The 23,503-nt window shown below is 38.5% G+C and overlaps 1 protein-coding gene across 4 annotated transcripts; it reads left to right on the forward strand.

The window, feature by feature from the left end:
- Positions 1-806: 806 nt before the first annotated feature.
- On the forward strand, positions 807-23,300 carry LOC121957369 (Y+L amino acid transporter 2). 4 transcript variants are annotated; one of them, XM_088089976.1, is made up of 13 exons: positions 807-936; positions 2,716-2,892; positions 6,941-7,313; positions 7,664-7,839; positions 8,076-8,218; positions 9,567-9,692; positions 10,307-10,451; positions 10,574-10,697; positions 12,925-13,028; positions 13,276-13,372; positions 13,510-13,659; positions 15,462-15,645; positions 18,939-23,300. In XM_088089976.1, exons 3-13 carry the CDS (start codon positions 7,185-7,187, stop codon positions 19,031-19,033), a joined length of 1,473 nt encoding a protein of 490 aa, XP_087946102.1. In that variant the 5' UTR covers positions 807-936; positions 2,716-2,892; positions 6,941-7,184; the 3' UTR covers positions 19,034-23,300. The 4 variants fall into 4 exon arrangements, with proteins under 4 accessions (XP_087946102.1, XP_087946103.1, XP_042361842.1 ...); XM_088089977.1 differs by lacking the exon at positions 807-936 and adding an exon at positions 2,576-2,664 and having other exon boundaries at positions 2,752-2,892; XM_042505908.2 differs by lacking the exon at positions 807-936 and having other exon boundaries at positions 2,589-2,892.
- The last annotated feature ends 203 nt before the right edge of the window (positions 23,301-23,503 follow it).

Here is a 23,503-nt window from a genome sequence, read left to right on the forward strand (position 1 = left end):
TTCTTTTATTTTGACGTTTATTTGTTCATTATTTATTTTACATCTTCCACAATATTTACTTGTACAATTAAAAAAAATACTGATTCACTTTATGCATTTAAACTACTGTTTTTTAAGTTTTTATTTTTAGATATAGTACCATGTTTAATTATATCCCTTTAATTGTATTTGCTATTTTCCCTATTGCTGTTGCTCTTTTATGTTGCTTTTTTTTTATTTGAAAGAAAAAAAGTCCTTTTATATTTTTTGCACATTATTTTTTTTATATAGTAAAAAGCAAAAGTGAATATGTAGAATATTGAGCAGTGGGCAAACAGTTTTAGCCCTCTTAATTAAAGCCTGTCTCGATCTTAATCAGACAAATTTGTTGAAGTTGAATCCCATTTTTTATCTCTAACAATCTCTATTTTATTTGATTTGATTTGATTAAAATATTCTTGCTATTATTTTTTAAACACTTTCTTTTTTGATTTAAAGTGCCATTTAAATATAGGTTTGTTTACATCTAATAGCCTGCCATAAGACACATCAAGCATGCACTTATGCATGTTCAGCTGGATTTTCCAATATTTAAATAGCACTGTTCTGTGTTGTGGTGTCTGATGCATTAAGTCATCCAATAAACTGTCAGTCCCCAAAACACCTCCTAAACGTCACATTACAATGCACCATATTTTAAGGGCTGTATTGTGAAATTAAGGACAGGAAGTGTAAACATACAATCTGATTGGCTTGACGGTGGGTCAGTAATGAGCGTTTATGTGCCTTCTAGAGCGTATTAGCCACCACACTCCCTTGACGCGCCTCTCTTCGCCAAAGGCCTGACAAATCCAATGTCCCGTTGTGTTGGAGAGTTCAGGCCCTCAGCAGTGTGGGTGTTTCCTCTTTGTTTCTGTGGTGATGAGCAGCCACCGTCTCTGTCCGTGGTGCTGAAAGGTGAGGACTGACTCTTGACAGGATTAAATTTAGATTTTGCATACTTCAAAAAAAATGATCACAATATAAATTTTTTATTTGAGGTCCCGCCAGCCAAGTGACGCCATGCAGGGAGAATCAGGCTAAAGCTGAATTTTCATACAGACTTTATGGTGACACACACAGCCTAAAACATCCCTTATAGACTAATCTATGCAAACAGTCAAAAGGCAAAATCATAGCAGTTAGCACCTCTTCGTAGCTGCAGAAAATGCTGATGGTCAAATCATGACCTACCAAATAAGTGGGTGGAACCATTAAAACAGCAATCACTAGATGGCAGCAGATCTCAGGTTAAATGAACTTGAAGGAAAACCGCACGCAGCAATCATTCAAGGTCCATTGAGACAGACATTCAGCAAGACACTTTAATTCATAGGTTTTTACACTTAGTGGCATATATGTGCTAATTTTTTTTTTTCTTTTCAAAAAATTGAATCTATGCATGATAGACTGCAATTTAAAGCACCACCACGGTTCAGCTCCAACGGCATGTTCCTTATCAAAAGGCGTGTGTTTGCAAAGATAACAAAGCAGTTAGTACTGTTTATTTAAAACGATGCATAGAAGTCAAGAGTATGACCTTATGAATGATTACTGATTAACCAGAGCAGAATTTCTAGTTGTGGTTTGTAATGATGCTGTGGATATGCTATGAACACCAGCAGGCACATAAAAAATATTTGAGGTACAAGAATAAAAAGAAGCTTTTCAAAACAAACAAAAAAAGCTTTGTAAAAGACAACTGAAAACTAATAAACAGGATGCAATTTAAGTGAATAATAAAAAATGAAAGTAAAAGAACAAATAGGCTACAAATAGGCTTATAAGCATAACATAAAAATGACTTAATGGGGAACTATGCCAATTTTAAAAATTAAAACATGTTATTCCTATGGTCTAAGACAGTCTGATGAGAACAGCTCTCTCTGAAATCAAAAAATTAAAGTGCTAAAACCCAAATGTGTGATGCCATTAAGTATATAGTACTGCTTCATTGACAATCAGTTGGGAAAGATGGCATAGATGACACAGATACATCTTTTCCACCAAAAGACCATTGTAATCAAGGATGCATCATCAATAGAAGGTGATGGGTAATGCATAACCGAAGTAAAAACCATGGAGCAGCTCCACGCTTTATATATGATGAAATTGCATGTTTACGACTTAGGGACTGATAATTAATTACCTTGTGGGGGGTGATAAGAATTTCATCATACATTTTTCACTTCCATACATAAAAGGGTAAGTTTGTAAAATCTAAGAACTAAGTCGTAGTAAGGGGGTGCATTTTCCCAGAAAGAAAAAAATCTTTATATTTTAGGGAGGTTTCAAATAAAAAAATAAAAAAAAAGTCACACTCCAGCTAGGCCCCTCCTCTGACAGGTAAAGAACAGTCCCTTACTTCTCTGTTTTCTGGCTTTTAGAGAGAACAAATCATGCACCGAAATAATTTATCCGTTATTAATTAAGGTGGTGTTTCCCTTTAAGAGATTACTATGCTGAAAGTGCGTTTTGAACAGATTTATTTATTTTGCCCTTGCAGCTGTATGACCGCATCACTGCTCAGTCACAGATCAATGCGCTCACCCGCTGGTATTTACTGTATGTGCGCGTGACGTGTTCGTTACTGTACATTGAGCGATGGAGGCAACGCTGTGACTGCTGTCATCGCTTAAAGACAAGGTATATGACAAACATTCGTGTTTTTACCGGCTGTTTAATTATCTCTCACAGCGGTCTTCCTGTGGGTGTTTCCAACCATCCTTTCAGCGGTTGGTGATGAGGAGGAACTAGCTACAGATGCTGCCTGCCTGTGAAGTGACGTTAACTAGCTAAAGTTGGTCCCTCAAATCTGAAGCAGAGCACATGAGTTTTTGCTTGTTCCATCCGAAGGAAGACGGCACGACCAAGGTTAGTTTATTTGATATTTTACTTATGGGTATATGAATTATCTCCACTTTTAAATTCTACCCGGAGCTAAGACATGGCGTGTAGTCGAAGGGTTTCCACTCTGACTAGCGTTAACAATCATATAGCCCATATATGATAAACTAACGTTAGCATCAAGTACGCTGCATCAATAGAGCAACTCAGCTTGCTCGGTTAGCTGTGTGTTACAGAGCAAAGCAAGTTTAAGATGGGTACTGTTTAGACGGATGCCAGATTTAGCTAGGGAATTAACGGTAACGTAACACGGTTTAATTGTTCCCTCGCTAAAGTTATCCTATTTTCAACGTGTTATCGGGCCAGTGCTAACAAGGCTACCCATTCTTCCGACACTAATCATTAACAACAAGCAGTGTTTTTGGTTTTGTAGAGCGGAATAACATGACTGGGTGTTTTGTTTACAGTGAACCACTTTGGCAAAGCTAGACTGGTAAGTGTTTTTAGTGAAATTTTGGATTAAATTAACGACGAGACAGTGTGTGTAGTCCACGTTTCACAATCCTCATCCTGTCTGCAGTCCGACTGTAGTTTGTATAGTTTTTAAACTTTGCTGTGACATGTGAGAGGTGGCTGTTTACTTTATGTTTAATAGACGATAGCGTTTTCAGTGAAGTTCGGTAGCTTAGTAACAGTTTGATGAACGTATCCACGTGGTCTTCTTTTGATCACGGCGGTTAGAAAACTGTGGATGTATTCATTTCCTCCACAGAGACGACCTTTTTTAGCTTGTGAGCACACTTATATGCAGCAGCCATATTGCCTTAAGCATGCAGAGCAGATGCTACCGCATCGGTCAAGTAAAGGGACACATGGCGCTTGTCCTTCACAGACTCATTACGACTGTGTTCTTTTGTAGTGTTTGGCATCAAGTCAGTTGCTTTAAATTCAAGTTCTGCTGAAGCCTTACCATCTGTCCTAAATAACATAAAACACGGAAAAGCAATCTCACCTAAGTACTTGTGTGTCACTGAATGACTGAAACTGGGGCATTTCAAAGTTGATCAAATCAGGCCCATGTCAATGTTTTATTCTCATTGTCATGTGAGACTAGTAAATACCATCCTAGATTTTGGATAAGGTAGTACTGAACGTGCTGTCTCTCCCTGGTTTTAAAGGCTGCATTTCAGTTAAGTGATTTAATTTTCTAAACTTACCAGACTGCTCTAGCTGCTCTATTATTTGTCTTTACTCACACAGTCATTATATCCATGTTTATGATAATTACTCATCCTAAATCTAATTGCATAAATATTTAGTATTTAGTAGCCAACCCTACAATGTTGATTTCAATGCATTTGGTCAAAGATATTGTGATGTTTGATTTTCTTCATGTCGCCCAGCCCTACATCTAATCTCCCTGAAAATTTGGCAAGGAGTGTTGATCTAGATTTAATAAATCCTCATCTAACACTTAAGAAATTGTTGGATGTTGTATGAATATTTCACAATCATACTTTGCTATGAAAAATAGAGCAAGAATTGAACTTTTCAATCAGAAAGAATGTGTTTGTTTGAAAAGCGAGAGGGGTTGCAGTGTGTACACCAACACATCTCTGTGACTGTTCAGGCAGTTTACTTTGAAGCACTAGATTTAGTGAGCCAGATTATGCTCTGGAGACACTGTATCAATGCAACGACCTGTCAAACCTCAATTTAGTAAAGATGGTTTGGATGTGAAAACACCCCACTCTCTCTAGCACATGGCACAAGGCCATTGGCCATTGTACATTGATATTAGAAACCTACTGTATAGGCTACACCCTTTACACTGATAGTAACCGTCCAGACATGTCAGCATACCTCTGTAATATTTTCGGTTGTCTACAGAAGATTTAGAAGAAAATATGCACTTTTCTAATGTGCAATGTGATCACATCTCTTGAATTGTGTTTACCAGATATCAACATTTTGAATTGGAGTCCACAGTTAAATCTATCTCCCATTTCACAGTTTGGTAAGCTGTTAAAAATTAATGTTTCTGTGGGGCTGTATTGTCAGTCTTTGTTAGTTTCCCATTCATCAGGGGGTGTTTTGTGAAGACAGTGTGATTGTGTCTGTGTTTGTGTTTCAAACATTGAAGGAGCATGTGTGGTGGGTGCGATATGAGGGTGTACACCATGGTTTAATGTATGTATGCATGCAAAGGTACCTGCAAGTGTCGTAGACCATATCTGGAAGTGGCCTTGATGGCATTTAGTTGGATCACAGCCAGGTGTAACTTAAGTCTATGCTGTTTGGTCGCATTCTTAAGAAAACAACATAACTGGTTCTGGAGCAGGATAACTTAAGAGGATCAGGGGCCCCATTTATAACCATTACATTTGCACAAAAAAGGGCTTAAAATATGCATACACCAGTTTGAAGTCAAATTGTAGAAATGAAATGTGAGAGAAGTACATGTGATATATCTCTGACACATTTAATTTCACTTCATAACACACGTCACTTATAGATCCACTTCATAAAAATCCAAACATCTTTTTTTGTAAAATTAGTAGCCAACTCAAATCTCAAATCAAATTCTGTTCGATATTTCCTCTGCTGTCTCACCATCACATTCCCCCTCAGAGCACAGAACAGACTGTATGACATTGACACTTGTGGTCAGTTGTGGAGTGAATTGTTCACAGCAGTTAAGATACTGGATGATGCCAGGATGTGGCACGTAACAGGATTAAGGAAAGTCCGTCTTTCCTTTCCCAAATTTTAAGCACAAACTTACCGAGTCCTTTTCCCCACGCCCAGGTTAACTAAGCATGCTGATGAAATTATCATCATCGGTTGTAGAGATCATAGATAACGCCAAACAGCTTTAAAGAATTACAGAATACAGCATCAACAGATATCAGTAACATCCCTCTAATACTGTGCACCAAGTACAATTTTGGTCTTTGTGTAGTTTTTGTGTGTAAAATTGCTGCAGGCAACACGACTGTGTGCACCCAGAGCACACTGCAGAGACACCGCAAAAGCTGCCACTCGCACTCCAGCTCACATGGCACATCTATACCACCTGCACATTGGTTGTATAAATAAGCAAAGACAATGGAGTATTATTATACTTAAATTCTGATCACTATTTGTAATTTCAGGTACTGTCCTGTTTGATGAACGCACTGCATTAATTGCAGCAGCAACAACTTTCTACTTCCGGCTCTTGTTTTGGCTTGTGACCCCACTGCTGTGGCCATCAAACAATATGTGCTTTCTAACCTCCACCTCACCCAGAAGGATCTTGATTTCTGTAACAGAAAACATTTCTTTCTCTGGGTTGTTGCCATGATTCACTGAACCATGGATCAGCAGGCTCATTAATATTCATGCAGTGCTTTGCATTGACAATTTATGGTTGAAAATGGGCATGTAGAGGAGAGGCTCATCCACATGTGCAAAATTCTAAGTTAGTTTGGGATTTCTAAAATGAAATTGTATGCAAGTGTACACAGTTTTAGAAATCAGATTATACCTTTATGCATTCATACTTAAATATTTTGTACTGTATATTTTGGACTCTCCGCAGAGTTTTATAAATGAGACCCCAGATCACAACCTGTCAATACCAAAACTACTGACCAGTTGTATCACTGGAAAAATATATTGTTTTTGATCTGTGGTCAGGTCAGAGCTGATCAGATCATATAGTTGCATGAGAGGAGGAGCTGCTGTAGAGGAAGGTGGAAGCAAACTTTTAGACCGAGCAGAATTGATGATTTAGTTTCAGTTTCACTGCACATGGCGTTCTGATGCTCCGCCTGTGCCCACAGTATGCTCTGCACTCCGAGGGGTAAGTGCACTGCATAACTGAACAGTATGTATATATGTATTCTAATCGCCCTTCTAATGAATGGTTAAACTCCGAAACTTCAAAATCAATACATGGCGCCGCGTTTTGACTGCGGCAGGCTGCCAAAAATAAATGAATGTGTGGGAAACCCTGTCTTACTAAGCTTAAGCAAAACTACAGAGATATGTAAATGACTTTGTGACACTGTGTTTCCTTTCTCTCTTACAGATTATCCCAAAGGAGAATTACTCATCAGATTCAACCATGGCTGATTAATATTGGGAGAGTCTCAGCCTTCCAGTGATACTTCCACCTCCCTTTCTCTTGTCTTAGTTACACATCTCTGCATTTTATCTCAGTCTTTTGCCTCAGTTCCTGGTGCTGCTGGGAATCACTCCGCCCTCTTTATCACTCTCCGTTACTTCCCTGTTACCTCTTCTGAGCTGAGGCTGAAGGCTCTATATCCCTCACAATGGTTGCTGAGGTAGACTCAGCGTCTCAGGGCAGCGATGTGCGGCTGAAGCAGGAGATTTCCCTCCTGCATGGGGTCTGTCTCATTGTGGGAAATATGATAGGCTCCGGTATCTTTGTCTCACCTAAGGTAAGAGTCTTTTTTAGCCCATCGAGTTATTCGCAGTGATTTTAAATGTATTTTCATATCGACAAAATGAGAAATCCGTACTTCCTCTTTGATTGTAAAATACTATTAAGACTATAATACTATTTATAACTATTATTCAAACTCTGTTAAGAATGAATGAAGTATAATGAGTAAAGCAAAAGTTTGTCTGTTTGTCTACCTAACCAAACAGGTTAGGTAGGAAACCAGAGGCGAGACAATTCCGATGTGTAATCTAAATCCTCATGTGCTTTACGGCTGTTTTGTTTTCAATATAATATGTTATACAGCACATGCTCAGATATCCTCTGCTCTCATTTGTTGTCTTGCAGGGAGTTCTTATGTACACAGGCTCATTTGGCTTGTCCTTGATAGTATGGGCCATTGGAGGGGTATTTTCTGTTTTTGGAGCATTGTGCTATGCTGAGCTGGGTACTACCATCCGTAAATCTGGAGCCTCCTATGCCTACATCCTGGAGGCCTTCGGAGGTTTCTTAGCTTTTATTCGGTATGTAGTTGTTTTGCTCTTTCTGCATGCAGACATAATTCTTTTAACTCATTTTATGACACAATAGAAGCTCAACGTTTATTGTGCACCATTTTCTTGATTTCAAATCTACCAAATAGGAAGACCATTTTCCCAGTGGTAGAGATATATGAAGTCTAATATTCATTGTTATTTTACCAAAGTTTTACAGCAATATGTTATTTATGCCTCATAATTAAGACTTATCAATTCTGTAGCCTGTGGACGTCGTTGTTGATAGTTGAGCCAGCTTGTCAGGCAGTGATAGCTCTGACCTTCTCCACCTACCTGGTCCAGCCCTTCTACCCCACCTGTACAGCCCCCTATGCTGCCGTCCGTCTCCTCGCTGCTGTCATCATATGTAAGGCCCTCCTTTTACTAAACACGCTAATATGCTCTACTTAAGCTGCTGAATGTTTTTTAGGTTGTTGGTGAAAGGACACATGTGACCTGTGCGTGTGTGTGTGTGTATGCTTAACAATCGTGTTTATAGTGTTATTTAGAGTATCCGTAGTTAGAAGAATGCCACTGTGGTACGAACCTTTGTCTTAGTACAATTAAGACAGCTTCTCTTTATTCACACGGCATGTTCAAAATATCATCTTCAAACGAAATTTTAACCAACAGCAAAAGACTTCAAAGGCACCAAGTAGATGCAGTGCAAATGTTTATTTGCACTGTTGACTGTGACATTACTGTCAAGTCCACTACACTTGGTTTTAAGATGTCATGAAAACCGCAAGTTTAGAAAAAAACAATCACAGTTGATTTGTTCAAGTGTCGTATTAGAAATGGTTTGCTCAATCCTTTTGCATCTTGCTCTTGTGCACTGTTGTGTTTACAGTTACAGCCTTATTTACTGTGAACCTCCTATGCAACCATTGTTAAGTTATTTGCAAACTGTTGATGTTTGAGGAAGAATTAATGTGATGCACTCAATAGTTGAAAGGGAAAGCATGTATTTTAAGTAAACACAGTGTGACAAAATGGTCCCTGTAGACTGTAGTTATTATTAGTAGCAGCACTTCTGATAGATGTTAAACCATGCATGCAGCATTTAATTAGTCTTTGTTTCCATTGCACTTAGGGGGATATGTGTGTAACTACACTTAATACCTGTTGATTTCCTCTTAACTCTGCCTTAAATCTGCTGCACTTAGTGAATGACAACCCTTAAGCTTTGTGATGCCTCTTTAAAAAGGGTTTTTAAGAGGAATTGCTGCCGTGTAAATACAGCAGTTCAACCTAAAACCTTTTGTTAACTCTGACTTGTGTGACCAAGTAGGGCATCAAGCTCGGTGATGGTTTCAGCAGATTAACAGGACGATCTGCCAGCTAGCTTGAATGAGGAAGTCTTTTCTCAGTTCTTAAAGGCCTAGATACAAAACCGGGGATTGGTGGAGTCTGTGCTCTTAAATGGTGCAGGTTTTTAAAGTTGATAAATGAATTTTCTTACAGCCCCATCCCACTTATACACAGGGATTCAATGTGTATTTGTATGTCCATGTCCTCTTTCCATTGAGTTTATTATAGAAATGAATTCGAATTTAAATCATAGAAATTAAATCAATAAGTATTTTCTCCCAAAATTATTTGACTTTAAATTTAAATCCATGCTCCAGATACTCCTTTGCTTGTTTCCACTATTTCATATAAACTCTGTAGTGGTTATAATGGTTAACTGCTGTTTTCTTCTTTGTCTCTGTCAGGTCTGCTGACTTGTGTGAACTGTATGAAAGTGAAATGGGGTGCTATTCTTCAGGTCATCTCCACCGTCGCCAAGGTCCTAGCTCTCATTGTCATCATCATTACTGGCCTGATTAAGCTGGGACAAGGTAGGATATCCTCCAAACTCTGCATTACCACTGCTCTGACTGTACTGAAAGTGAAGGGATGGAGCACTACTGCAATATTGATGATTAAATCAGTTTCATTGAATCAGTGAACAGAATTAGGTAAATGGTGAAAATCAGTCAGTATCAGTTCCTTCAAAACGGCACAGAGGTAAATATTATGACACGTTCTGGCAAATTAAAAAGTAACCTACATCAGCAGCCTGTGCTGACAGCACCACGGGGCTGAAGCAACGTATTTTTCATCAGTAATAAACATCACGACAACGTAATTAACACAATAACAAGTCTGTTTATAAACAGACGAGCAACTACAAACTTGCCAGATGTAGGCGACTGCCGTTTTTAGAGCCTGGTGCTACAGTTACTTTTCATCAACTGCAAGACCCAGGGCATGATGGGAAACGCCTGGCTCTAACTTGATCTAATAACTGATTGGTTTAGATCTTGACTCAGCAAGATGATGTTTTATGTAAGCTTCTCATTGTTGTTTAATTGGATAGATTTTATTTGTCTGATCTGAAGATTTATTCTATGAGGAGACTGCATTATGTGGCTGATGGTGATATGTTATTGTTAACCCTTTGGTTGTGTAGGTTTTGACCAGAACTTTGAGAATTCATTTCAAGGCTCTAAGCTGAACCCCGGTGACATGGCCCTGGCTCTTTATGCAGCACTCTATTCCTACTCTGGCTGGGACACACTCAACTTCATCACAGAGGAGATCAAAAACCCAGAGAGGTATGAGGTCTGCTAAAGATTTTATGGCAAGTGCCATTGATTGCCTCAGCTCTCTTCAGTAAATATTTAAGACACAACTTAGAGCTTTGAGTTATTAAAAATAACACTTTTCTCATCTTCAGGAATCTGCCCTTGTCCATCGCTATTTCCATGCCCATAGTCACTGTGATCTACATCTTGACCAACATTGCTTACTACGTCGTCATGGATGCAGACAGAGTGCTCAGCAGTGAAGCTGTTGCTGTGGTGAGTAATTTCAGTGCGTTCTTTTTGTGCACTGAAGAAGCTTACATGAGCAGCAAGTGAATCAGACAGTCTGACCGCTTGCATACTAATGTCTGTCAATAAACTCTGTTAGTACATTACAGGACTTATTCAAATTGACAGCATCTGCTCAGCCTCTTTCGGGCAGCAGGTTTTGATCTCTCCTTCCTGTCTTTCTGCTGTCATCTCTTTCAGTCTGGCAGGCAGCCACAGCACTAGTCTCTGGTTCGGTACTCGCTTTTGGTTATCTGTGACTATAGGAGTCGAGATGATGACAGGAACCTCATTTAGCTAAAGAGGTTAGCGCCCCACACAGGAACAAGGGGAAGCTGATGATGTGATTTGTGCATTGGAGGAGGAAGAGCTGTTCTGGTATTTGATAATCATTTTAAAGTGTTTCCCACAGAATTACAATCTATATGTGGTGGTAGCTGATGCTGAGGTTAACTTTGCAGGGGTTTTTTTTCTATGTGTGTGTGTGTGTGTGTCCGTCCCTTTGTATCATTATTTGTCCCCTCTCTAAATTTGGCATTTATTGTGGGTCTGGGAATGGAGCACAGGTACAACTCTTTGAGTGTTTTTTGTCCTCAGCAGCACTTTTTTGAGCTTGAGTTGTGGGGTTGATAATTGACCAGATCAGAGTTGATCAGATTGTTGGATAATAGGAGATGCCCATGCAGAGACGAATGAAATCAAATTTTTATAACCAGCACAAAGAACGATTAATTTTTAATTTTGCTGCGTCTGTTGTTCTGTTGCTCTGTCCGGAACCAGAGAGTGCTCTGCGCTCGGAGAGTGTGGCACAATGAATAACCGAATGGTATATGCAGTATATTACAACAGTGCACGTAAATAACAGCCCAGCGCCAAAAATTGAAAATCAATATGTGGTGCCAGATGCTGATATCATGACAGGCCGCCACAGATAAAGGCTTGGGAAACTTTGGAGTATTCTTTCTAATGGTTTAATAATGTGTACGCAAGTGATTAACTGTGTGCTTTCTTGAACTGAAGCTAAGAGACACAAAAAAATATTTTTCTCATGACTGGATTTGCGGATAATTTTATGTAAATCAACTTTCGGTCATTTATGGTGCTGTCAGGTTCCTGCAATACTGCCCCGTTAATACAGACGTGTGCCTCCCTTCTGTGCTGTAAGCTGGAGAGAAAACAGTTTTGCGACCTGTAGCCATGCAAACAGTTTATAGGAATATTGTCTTTTTCATAACGAGGGTAAAAAATGTTGGATTTTCAGTAAGGTTTGACTTCTTGCTCTGAGATTAACTGTTGGAATATTGGAAATATTTGGATCACATTAGTTGTGTCGGTGAGTCGATGACGGTGATATCTGTGAAGTTTGCAGATGTAGATTACAACAAGGTTATTTTGTATAGTGTATATATCTTACAACAAGATTGAGATTGAAAGACAGTTTCCCTCTGTGTTTGTGGTATTTGTTCAGTTTGTGAAATCCCATAATATCTACAAAGCATTACTTTTATCTCAAGTTGGCTGGCTGACAATAACAGGGACTCTGAATCATCTCTGTTGCTATGTTTTTTAGCCTGTGTCTTGCTGGAGTAGTAGGCGAGGTTTCTTTACATTGAAAAAGTTATTTGTCAGACCCAACATATTTCCATTAAAAAATAGAGATAACACTACCAACTATTTTTAGAGCAAACCACCCTACAATATTGCATTTTGATTATATCTTTAACTTTGTCTGTGACTGTTGTATAACCGCATAATTGCACTCAAGGGTGAGTTCCAGTGATGCGTCAGGAACAAGACATCCTCACCCTCTTTTGTAATATTGTTAAAGTGTCACACTGGGATGTTGCATTAGAGTCTTTTGGTTACAAAGTTGTCTTTATTTGTTGCCTTAAGTCATAACTAGGAGATTAAAAGCAAAGGTTACAGATGTTCACACGTAGAGTGTGTTTAGGCGCAATACTTACCTACAGATACATGTGGGGGAGTTGATTTTTCATAGTTGTCACATGTCAGTATGCATTTACCGTGGGTGACATTATTACTTGACCTAAAAATAATGTTGTGTTTTAAAGATTTAAAAATGTATTATCAGAGTAAGCAGCTGTTTTTACTGTTATTTGCAAACACTCTAATCCTGTGTTTTAATACTGTGGGCTACTGATCTTATCGGTAAATTCATATGAGCGCTAAGAAACTATGTTGAATGTCTCCACAGACATTTGCGGATGAGGTGCTAGGCTGGGCTCGATGGCTAATTCCTTTGTCTGTGGCCATTTCCTGTTATGGAGGCCTCAACTCCTCCATCATTGCTGCCTCAAGGTCAGTACATACAAGCACACCTGAATACAGATTTACTCTACAATGTACAATCTACAATTTCATTTAGCAGACGCTTTTATCCAAAGCGACGTACAACACAAGCAAGAATTTAGACTTAAGGAAAAAACCCTTAGTAAGTGCAAACTCTGCTATTTCTGTTTCTGTCTGTAATGTTTTGAATTATGAAATGTCAGGACAAATGTGAGCAAATGTAGTCATGTGTTTTCATCATTTTTTTCTCCTGCAGGTTGTTTTTTGTTGGTTCCAGAGAAGGCCATTTGCCTAATTTCCTGTGCATGATCCACATCAAGCGTTACACCCCAATTCCTGCCCTGCTTTTCAATGTTGGTACCACACATTTTTGTTGGTTGTAAAATGAAACTGTGTATTTCGTTGTTTTGATCACCTCTTAATGCCTGTTCCCCGATGCCTGCTTGTTATTTCATTCAAAAAATGTTTCTTTTTTTGTTTCTCTCTTCAGGGTGGAATGTCTCTGTTCTACCTGTCTGTGCCTGACGTTTTCCAGTTGATCAACTACTTCAGTTTCAACTACTGGTTGTTCATCGGCCTGTCAATAGCCAGCCAGATCTACCTTCGCTTTAAAGCTCCTGATCTGCACCGACCAGTTAAGGTAAAAAATTGATAGAGCACCAGTATTGATGAGCATGTTTAAGGAACATAGAGACTCTGCCTTCCAGGATCACATGATTCTGTACATCAGTGTGGTATGTAACATGCAGAGACATGAAATTTACATAAGGAACAAAGTGGCAAATAAAAATACGCAGCTTCAGAAATGTTGAGTGACACATCTATGGCAATGCAGTTTTGACAACTCATCAATGATTATGTTTACATGCACACTAATAATCCACTATTATTCCAAATATGACAATATTCTGAATTTGATACGGGTCATAGAAACAGCATATTTTGCTTGGATGTCCTGAATTAGGCCTTTTTTCTGAATGAAGCGTTTTCCAATCAAGACGTGGGATATGCAGATATTATTTGGTTTAGGCATGTATTCAGTGCATTCATAATTTGCATTTCAAGTGTGATTTTTAATTTATAGATTGCCACACACAGCCTCTTGCATGTTGATGGTCAGCTTCATTCGTTGTACACACACCAACTAGCCAACATTTTGAGAAGAAGTTGGATTGGAGATACATGCCCAAAAGAAACACCCACGTTTCGTGGTGGGAGGCAGGAACACAACTATTTTTAAACATTTAGAAAGTCTTGGATATTAACAGATTTTTGGACAGGTGCAAATATTGTGTCTTGAAGGTGGTTGAAGGACTGAAATTGTGGATAACTTAAAAAAGTCCTATTGTAACGCAAAGAAGAGAAAAGGGTACAAACTATTCAACTTTTACATATTTTGACGACGGCGTATGTTAGTAAGGTATGTTAATCATAGTGTATATGGCTGCGTGTAAACAGGATTATTAGTGGAATTAGCCATGCTAACAGTTTATAGGAATATTGTCTTTTTCATAACGAGGGTAAAAAACAGAATATTATGTGCATGTAAACATAGTCAGTGTTGTTTATTATGTGGTAAACTTGGACATAGTGAAGCTTCTGAATCACATTTGCAGCTGTGTTGTTTAATCACCTGGCTCTGGGTTGCAATTTTTTTATGAATACAGTAGGTCTCAGAACATTCCCTGCTTGCAGCTCCGACCAAAGAAGTAATGCAGATAAATTTGTATATCATGCTTGCATGAAAACTTTTGAGAAACCATATATCTAGCTTTCTAGCCGAAGTGGCTAGAGACACATAGAAAAATATAATACAGTTTTTCCCTTTGCTTTCACACTGTTAGAAAGATATGTGCTGGGAAAACAGTGCCACTCTTTGGCGAAAGGTGTCATATCAAGGCATCTCTTAAAACTCTTTAGGTATCCAGGTGATTTCTCATCATGTCACTTACAGTCCTTAACCCTCAGTAAATGACAGACTCAAACAATAAGAAAATACAAAAAGCTGCCATCTGTCCTCTAAACTGACAGTCATATGGATAATGTGCCATCTAATCTCTCTGAAGTATTTTAGGCCTTTACTTACAGTTGTTTACCCATCAACAGTACCTCCATTGCATGCCTGTGCAGGCTCATCAATGACTTTGAGTTATGATGATAGCCCATGATGTTTTGAATTTGATCACTCAGTTTATTTGATTCTCTCAGTAACTGTAAAAGTGACCGTGCTGCGCTCTGGCTGAGCAATTTCAAGAGAGCTAGAGCTAAAATCATCAGAGAAATTTGGTTTAAAGTAATAATATTTCTCATTGTAATTGTTTCAACTTTTATTTTCTCTGCTATTCTTTTCCTGACCTTTTGCTACCCCTTTTCCCCCCCCCCCCCTTTTTTTTTTTTCCCCTTGTCATGCTCCTCTGCCTGTCCTCTCTCCCGTCCCTGCAGCTCTCTTTGTTCTTCCCCATCGTCTACTGCTTGTGCAGCATATTCCTGGTAGTGGTTCCCCTCTACAGTGACACCATCAACTCTCTGGTGGGAATTGCTGTGGCGCTGTCTGGTGTACCAGTCTACTTCCTTTGCATCCACCTGCCGCCGAGCTCCAGACCAGCCTTCCTCAAAGTTATGCTCGGTAAGAAGCTTCACCTGATGCTGTCGCGCATGTCACAGTGGCAGTTCTGTTTGTTCTGGGATAATCTTCAGCTGCTTTTCAAAACATTTTTTCTTTTCACTTTGAAATTGAGATTTTAGAGATTTGCATACCAATAGATGCTGCACCAAAATGTCTGAGAAAACATGGAAGGTTGATCCTCTGAGCTGCTGACTGGAGGGTCAGAGGTTGACTTTTCTTTGCATTTAAAAGGTGCACCCTCTCTTTCAACAAGAAATTAGTGTTTTTGTACGAATGTAACGCTGACATTAAAAAGGTAGTGTGGATTTTTTCAGGGGGTTTTGCATTAATTGCCCAGCCATAGTCAGTGTTACATACAGTAGCCAGGGGTGGGCGCACCTTCAGTTTAAAGAAGAGGGCAGGAGCTCAGCCTCGGAAGTAAAGCAGAGTACTACTGGAGGCAGCAGCAAAGCATACTTTAACCTCCAAAAAAGTATTGAAACTCAGTATCACTTAAAGTGTATGCTATATTAAGAATATTTTCACCACTGTATGGTGAATATTTTCACCTCTTGCCGCCAAACAGCCCTTTTTGACGGGGAACCTAGGTCGTTATCTATGCTCTCATCAAAACCACCAGACTCCATTGACAAAAAAATTAATATTGCCTCATAGAACCTGGGAGTTGCTGGTCTACCATTGCGTTGATCCATTAGTTTGTTTGTTATTGTGTGACTTTGGTGAATCTGACCTGATCCTTTGAAACACCAAAGATGTCAATATTTAAAAAAAATCAGATTATGATATACAGCATAATGTTAAACTAATACGTCCTCAGAAATACACTGCATAGAATTCTGACTAGCAAAAAAAAAGACAGAAAAAAAGACTGCTAAACTTGAAGCAATCTCAGTCGACTGAGGGTCTCTGACTAATGATTCGAATCTCCAGCTTTCATGTTGTAATGTTGTATGCAATGAGCATACAATATTTAACTGTTGAAAAATCTACCTGTCAGTTCTCTCCGCTGGATAGACCATTTAATGGTAACACATTTCCCAATTCTTATTTATCGGCTGAACGTCACACAGATTCATCTGCAACATGCAAATATCTGCCGATATCTGCTGGCTGATTAATAACTTTCACGGTTCTGCGACTTTAGCTGTGAAATTTCCATGTGGATGAATGTGGCCGTGTGATGTTATTATGGATAACCTCTCAAAGTAGCTTACTAGTCACACTGTAAATTGCATATAGACCAACTACCATAGGCACATGTAAAAACGCTGTGTCTTAGTGTTAAGAGCTGAAGAGTGATTGAGATTAGTGTATCAAAGTTCAGTGTAATGTAGAGCCCTCAAACTGTAAACACAGTTCACACAAGGTGCTTGAAGTGCTTGAATTTTGAGGGGAAAAATGCTTTGAAAATAGCCCCTTTTTTAATAAAGTGCATAAAAAGTCACTGAAATTCAAATAAAACACAAAACACTTATAAATTTTGACCAAAGTTTTTTTCATCAAGTCGTCATAATTTAAGCTTTTTTGTAAAAAAAATTCTGATCTCATCTTTCTTCCTTGCCTTTATGTCCTGCCCAACACAAAAGTTTATTTTTACTTCACTTCACTGTTAAAACCTTCAGAAGCGCGCCAATGTAATAGCTCTACTGGAAATTAAAGTTCTAGCTGGCATCGTTTTATTGTGCTACTTTCCAAGGGTTGTTTTTTAAAGATGATTTTCAGTTTCATCATAACGTTTATTCCTTTTTGTAATGAGTTGACAGTTGTTTTGATCAGGCAAGTATGTTATGTTCTCTCCCTCTTCGTTTGTGCCACGTGCAGACGGTTGGTAGGTGTGGACAACTGACAGGAGTTCGGTTGTAGTGAGTTTCTGGGGTTACGTTGATGCTCTTGCTCTGAAACTTTCTCTGGATTGGAATATCTTTGAAGCACATGAGAGTTGTGTTATCACAATATTGTAATATCTAATTTTGATACTCTAGCTTGAAAAATATTGACATTCAATAAAATTTTTGACACCACTGGGGGAAAAAAATTGTCGAGGGCATGCTAGAGTTTCATGGAAAGATAAATATCACAAGGCTATAACATGACAACAAACAACTTTATCTTCCTTTGTTAGTTGCAGAAAACAGCAGAATGACTGAACTAAACATGAATGTTTTTACATTAATAAAAACAATATTCTTCCTGTGGTAGCGCAAATGTCCAAAAGCCTCTGAAAAGTTCAAGTAAAACACAAAACAAAACCGTGCTGCAAAAGCCTGTATGCAACTGGAATGAATGAGAAGAGTGAAGTAAAGACAGCACTGTGAGTGAGACAAGACAAGACTGCAGCACACTGCAGCATTGTGTGTCAGGTCGCTGCTGGAGGGAAGAGAGCGAGGAAGAAGTATTGATAGAGTTGATACTGGGGAAAATGAGTATTTAAGAGAATGTGATTTTTAGAAAGAAGTTCTCCTGTGCCACGATCAGAAAGAAGAATTTACTAAAAAGCAAGACATTGATCCAGTGAGTAATAATGTGCAATGAAAATGTGTTTGTAAATTAATTATTTGCTTCAAGTGAAGTCGTTGAAAATGTAAAAAACATGCTTGAAAAAGTACTTGAATGTCTTTGCATTTCATTTTTGTAGTGTCTCTATGAGCCCTGTGTAAAGGCCTCTGCAGCTGAAGAATACCCTCTTCTAATAATATTGACCGTGCAAAACAGTTTAACCCTTTAACACCTGGATTGACATCAATTTTCTTGTGCTGCGTCCAGACACCTTTTTCACAAGCTTTTAAACTTGTGAGGCCTAAGAAAATTGGTTTGATTTCTTACCAAAATGTGTAGAAAACATAAGCTGCAACTTGGTCCTGAAAATTGCAAAAACTTGGAAGTGAAAAGAAATGGGGTGGTATTATTAAAAATATCCATAAAACTACATTTCTTGTAATTATACATTTAAAAACATTTTACAGAAAAAACAGATCTATATTATTTTGAACACCAGTTTTTTTTTTACTTTTTAAAATTATTTTACTAATTTTTTGATATATATATAAAAAAAAATTTTCTTATGTTTAGATTATTTTCTTGCATCTTTTTATTCATTTCTTGCCAATGTTTGCCATTTCTTTTTAAATTGCTCATTGCCTTCTTCCCAAGAAATCAAGTCAGTTTATTTAGGTTTTAAAGGGTTAAACCCGGTAATGCTTTAGGCTGTTTTAGAACACTGTATGCTCACTCTGCTTTCAAAGATGATCTCTAGATTGCAACCCTTGATTTTCTTTTTTTTTCTGTCGCTGTAGATGAGATCTCTCTGTACACCCAAAAAGTGTGCATGTGCTGTGTGACCTCGCCTGATATCGACCTGGACAATATAGACCCAGACAAGATGGAATGATGGAGTAACAAAGGCCTGTAAGGAGGGATGGAGGAGGAAGAGCGGACACGAAGGAAGCCGTGAGCGGCAGGCAATCAGGATTTAGATGAGTAGAGCTCGATTGATTAAAGAAGGATGAACAAACTAGAGCGGTGAGCTCAACACACCTCCACTCCTCCTCTTCTCTCACACAGGAGTCTATGTTTAAAGACGTAGGATTTTACTCAGAATGAATTAAAATTGTGTACGTGATAACCCTCCAACAAACAGCACTGTACAGATTAACTCAGTGAGCACATTCACATGCTGGTACACACTGCGGTGTTGGCTGTGCAATTCTCTCCACACACGTGCCCATACACTACAGCTCACACACACATAATGAGCTGACCGAGAGCCTTAGGGTGACACTGCGACAAATGAAAATAAGCAACCTGATCCAGGAGGAAGTGACTCAGCAAAGATGCCTGAGGTGATTTATATACTAACAGGAAGTTGTTATGAAAAACACACAGTGGATTTAAAAACGTTCATGTCTTACATGTGTTGAGTCACGTCTCTGATGTTAACAGATTAAGTAACCGCGGATTATGTCTGGATGGCTCACGTGTGACCCTTTTTAAAGGGATCACTCATCATGGGTTGGAAATTGTGATTTTTACTCATTTGAACACTGTAAGAGGCCTTAAAAGGATAATTAAGAGGCGGTTGTAAGACAATCGTATCCATAGTCTGTTACATACAGTAGATGTCAGTCAACTGTTTGGACTAGCAGGCTGGAGTCCGACATGCAAGCTAAGCAGTCCACTGCTGTGGAGGGGTCAGCGACAAAATGTACCCGAGTCATCTAAAAAAAAGTCCAATGTAAAACAAAAAAATGAATAGCAAGTGTATGCTATGTTGAGACTATTTTAAATGCTCTCTTCAAAGCCAGACTCGATTTAGACTGATTCAGACTGATTTAACATCGTTGAACACAGGAGCTGCTGATCTACTGCTGCCTTGAACAGTTATTTTGTTTGTTTAATTGTGTGACTTTGGAATTTAAAAGAGTTTGATCCAATTCACCAGAGAGACACAATAACACAAACTAACGAAAAGAGCAGCAGTAGACCTGCAGCTCCCGTCAGCGACTTAAAATGACTGTTTTTCCTCATTGGAGTCTCAATGGTTGCATGGATGAAACTACAGATGGGGAACTGAAGTCAGTAACAACTTTCCTGTCAAAGCGGTCTTTCTGACAGACAGGTAAAGCGTTGAAAATTCCTCTTAATGTAGCATACGCTTAAACTGATGCATTTTTTTTTTTTATAGGTGGCTTAGATGTGTCCACAGCAGTACATTGCTTCGCTTCCATGTCAACTCCATTCTGCTTCTCCAAACTGGGAGCGTGCCAGCTGACATTAAATACAATGACTATGGATTAGAACTCTTAACAACCAAACTTTAAAAAACCCAAACTATCCATTTAAAGGAGGAGTCAGCAATTCTGGAGAAAGATGGTTGACAGAATGGACAGCTAGCTGACCACGAGGAGATCCCGGCTGAATTTGACCAAAAGTGTATAGAATCAGAATCACTGACTCCACCTTTAAGACCATAAAATGACTCAATTCAAAAATAACATTTTAAAGTCAGATTTCACAAAACCCCTCAAGTTTGTCTTTAACCCAAAAGTGGAGGGTCCTGACTGCTGGTTTAAATGCTAAAAGTTGCAGGCAAACGTCCTACTGCTGGTGTGTGTGGCGGTTCAGATTAGTTTGCGTCAACATCAGATGGGTAATTTGCTAGTGTGCGGTAAATTTGTTACAGCTCTTTTGTTTTTTCTTTCTCATGAGCTTATAAATATTTTTTTTGGTATGGCAGCAGGACAATATCCAAAAATGGTGATCTTGACGGACCTCTGAAAATGCAGCAGATTTGCACATCATTGCATTTTGTGTTTTGTTACCGTGGTTATAGAAAAGCTTTATTCTGATCTATTACTGAAGGACCAAATGGTTTCTGATAGCTAGTTTAGAAGGAGGAAGAGATTATTTACAGAAGTGCCGTTATTTATTGCAGTTTGAACAAGCTTTTGATGTGTCAGTTGACTTTTAATATGATCATAAATCTGTTAAAATGTGCAGCCTGTGCTTTTGATCCACCTCAGTAATGCAAGTTAAATGTTTTCTGCTCTCATCTAAATCCTTTGAATACATCTTCAGGGCTATTTGATTTCTGGTGCCTCCTAGTGGTAGCCACTTCCAGGGACAAGCTATGAGATTTTTTTTACAAAGTGTCACTCAAGCTACAATTTGCATGTTTCTGTTTATGCTGTTACTGTCACCTCATTCTCAATTTTTTAAACAAACTGGTGAGATTAATGTTTTTCAAGTGTTATGGATGATTTTGGTTGGATGGTATGGATGTTTTTTTTTTTAACAGAAAAAATGTACCTAATCTGTGATTGGACCTGCAACAATTTAGCAGTTAGTTGTAAACTAATTACTTTAATTTGTGATTTTTTTTTTCAAGGAAAAAAAAATCCAAAAAGTTCCAGCTTCTCAAATTCTTAAAACAAAAAAACTTCTGGTTCATTAACTCCTCGATGATAGAAAACGGAACATTTTAGGGTTGTGCACAAGTGAGACTTTTCTGGACGCTGTCTTGGGCTTTGATCAAGGTTTTCACCATTTTCTGACATTTTGTAGACCAAACAAAGTGATTAACCCTTTGAAACCTGGATCTGCATCAGTTCTCCTGTGCCACGATCAGATACTTTTTACAAAACTATTCAACCCTTTGAAACCCTGAACAAAATGGTTTTAACTTCTTTTGAAAACACGGGGGAAAAGTCTGTGAGCAAGAAATGTCCAGCAAATTGCAAGAAATCAGCAGTAACCTAGTAAAAGGTGACACAAAAAATCCCTAAAAAATTGTTTTAAAGAGGAGGGGAATACACACACACACACACACACACACATATATGAATTGAATTTTTTGTCCCCCAGCACTTACTTTTGGGCCATTTCATTTTCTTTTTTTTACATTTGTTACATTTTCATGCTTATTTTATAGCAAACTTTTAACTAATTTCTTGCAAATTTTTTGGCCATGTCTCATTAACTTGCTCATTGCACTTCTGCCCGTTTTTTGAGAGAAATCAAACCAATTTGCACAGGTTTTTAAAGGGTTTTAAAAAAAATAATAATCAATGAAAGTGCCCTATGTGTTTCAAGTTAGGTAAACGTACCTTCTCGACTCCTCTGGGTAATGTTTGTCTTCAGAATGGGGTCTTTGTAGAAACAAACCTCAGGACCAACCACGCTGATGTGCGCACGTTGTTGCTGATTTTTCTGATCTTTTTGTACCCACTCAGAGTTTGTATCAAAGATGGTTATTTAATGTAGTGTTGCCTTGTGAATGTATCACCAACTTTGACCATTCATTCACCATGCATACTAGCCAAAGGTCTTAAGCAGGCTGATAGTTGAACCATCTTTGTGCTCACAGAGTGCAGTGAGCCTGTAGCAAAGTGTCTGCGCTTTCTAGATGAGAAAATCACAGCTGTAGTGTATTTCAACTGCAGGTAGAAACAAGTCAAACGTGTTTGTACTGTAGTCTTTGAGAACTGTATGTGCCTTCTGTGAGTACAGGCCCCTGTATATTTTTGATATAGTAATGTAGCTCTTGTGTGCAGTGTCGGGAGCACAATCTTATTGACATGGTGCTGTAGGGTTTGCTAAATGTTATTCAGGTGGTCAAGCAGCTTCAGATGTTGTAGTAAAGGTCGGTTAACTTTCGGGCCTTAGACTGAACCACATTTAGTGTCTTGATTCAAGCGTTTCTACAACACCAGCCAACAGAAGCACACAGATATCTGTTAAATGTTGCACTCTGTGGGGTCAGTGTCAATTAAACCCAACTAATCTGTTTAGTGTGTGTTGTTAAAGAAGAAAACCACCATGTATCTGCAGTAAACAGAGTATTTTCAATGTATTTGAATATATTGTCTTATTATGAGCTCATATACTCAGAAATCACAGGACTTAAATGTTGCAGTAGATTTGACGTGTGTCACAGGGTACCAAATACTAAATGTGGGTTTTTTTGGATGAGTTGTGTTTGACAAAGTTTTTGTGTATTTGTAGAATTGTGTTTTAAGTGCTTGCTTTGTCGACTGCTTTTATTTATTATATTCTGGACAAACCACATGGCAAGATTTGCTTCTCAGTGGAGGAAGTCTTGTTTGCCCAGTGTAAGACAGGAAGGAAGGTTTTATTTGAATAAAGGCAAGTTAATAATGTGTGTTTCAATGACTTTGCTCTTATCTGTCATCCACTACCTGAATTCTTCAACCTACAGTGGGCAGCTCACAGCCACTAGAGGTCATGGTCTCATAACACATTCTTGAAAAACTGTGGTTTAGTGATTTATTTTTGTTCATTTAGCTCCTGGAACCTTTTTGGTTTTGTAACTAGGTTTTTCCTGTATAGAAAATTGTCCTTT

This window comes from Plectropomus leopardus, chromosome 17 (genome assembly GCF_026936395.1).
Source record: "Plectropomus leopardus strain MGB_pleo_1.0 chromosome 17, ASM2693639v1, whole genome shotgun sequence".
Classification (NCBI taxonomy): Eukaryota; Metazoa; Chordata; class Actinopteri; order Perciformes; family Serranidae; genus Plectropomus; species Plectropomus leopardus.

Bases quoted from the DNA above. Each gene is read 5' to 3' on its own strand.
- LOC121957369 (XM_088089976.1), top strand. From the start codon at position 7,185: ATGGTTGCTGAGGTAGACTCAGCGTCTCAGGGCAGCGATGTGCGGCTG. The intron at 10,452-10,573 runs GTATGAGGTCTG...TCTCATCTTCAG, and splicing joins GAGATCAAAAACCCAGAGAG to GAATCTGCCCTTGTCCATCG. The intron at 13,029-13,275 runs GTCAGTACATAC...TTTCTCCTGCAG, and splicing joins TCCATCATTGCTGCCTCAAG to GTTGTTTTTTGTTGGTTCCA.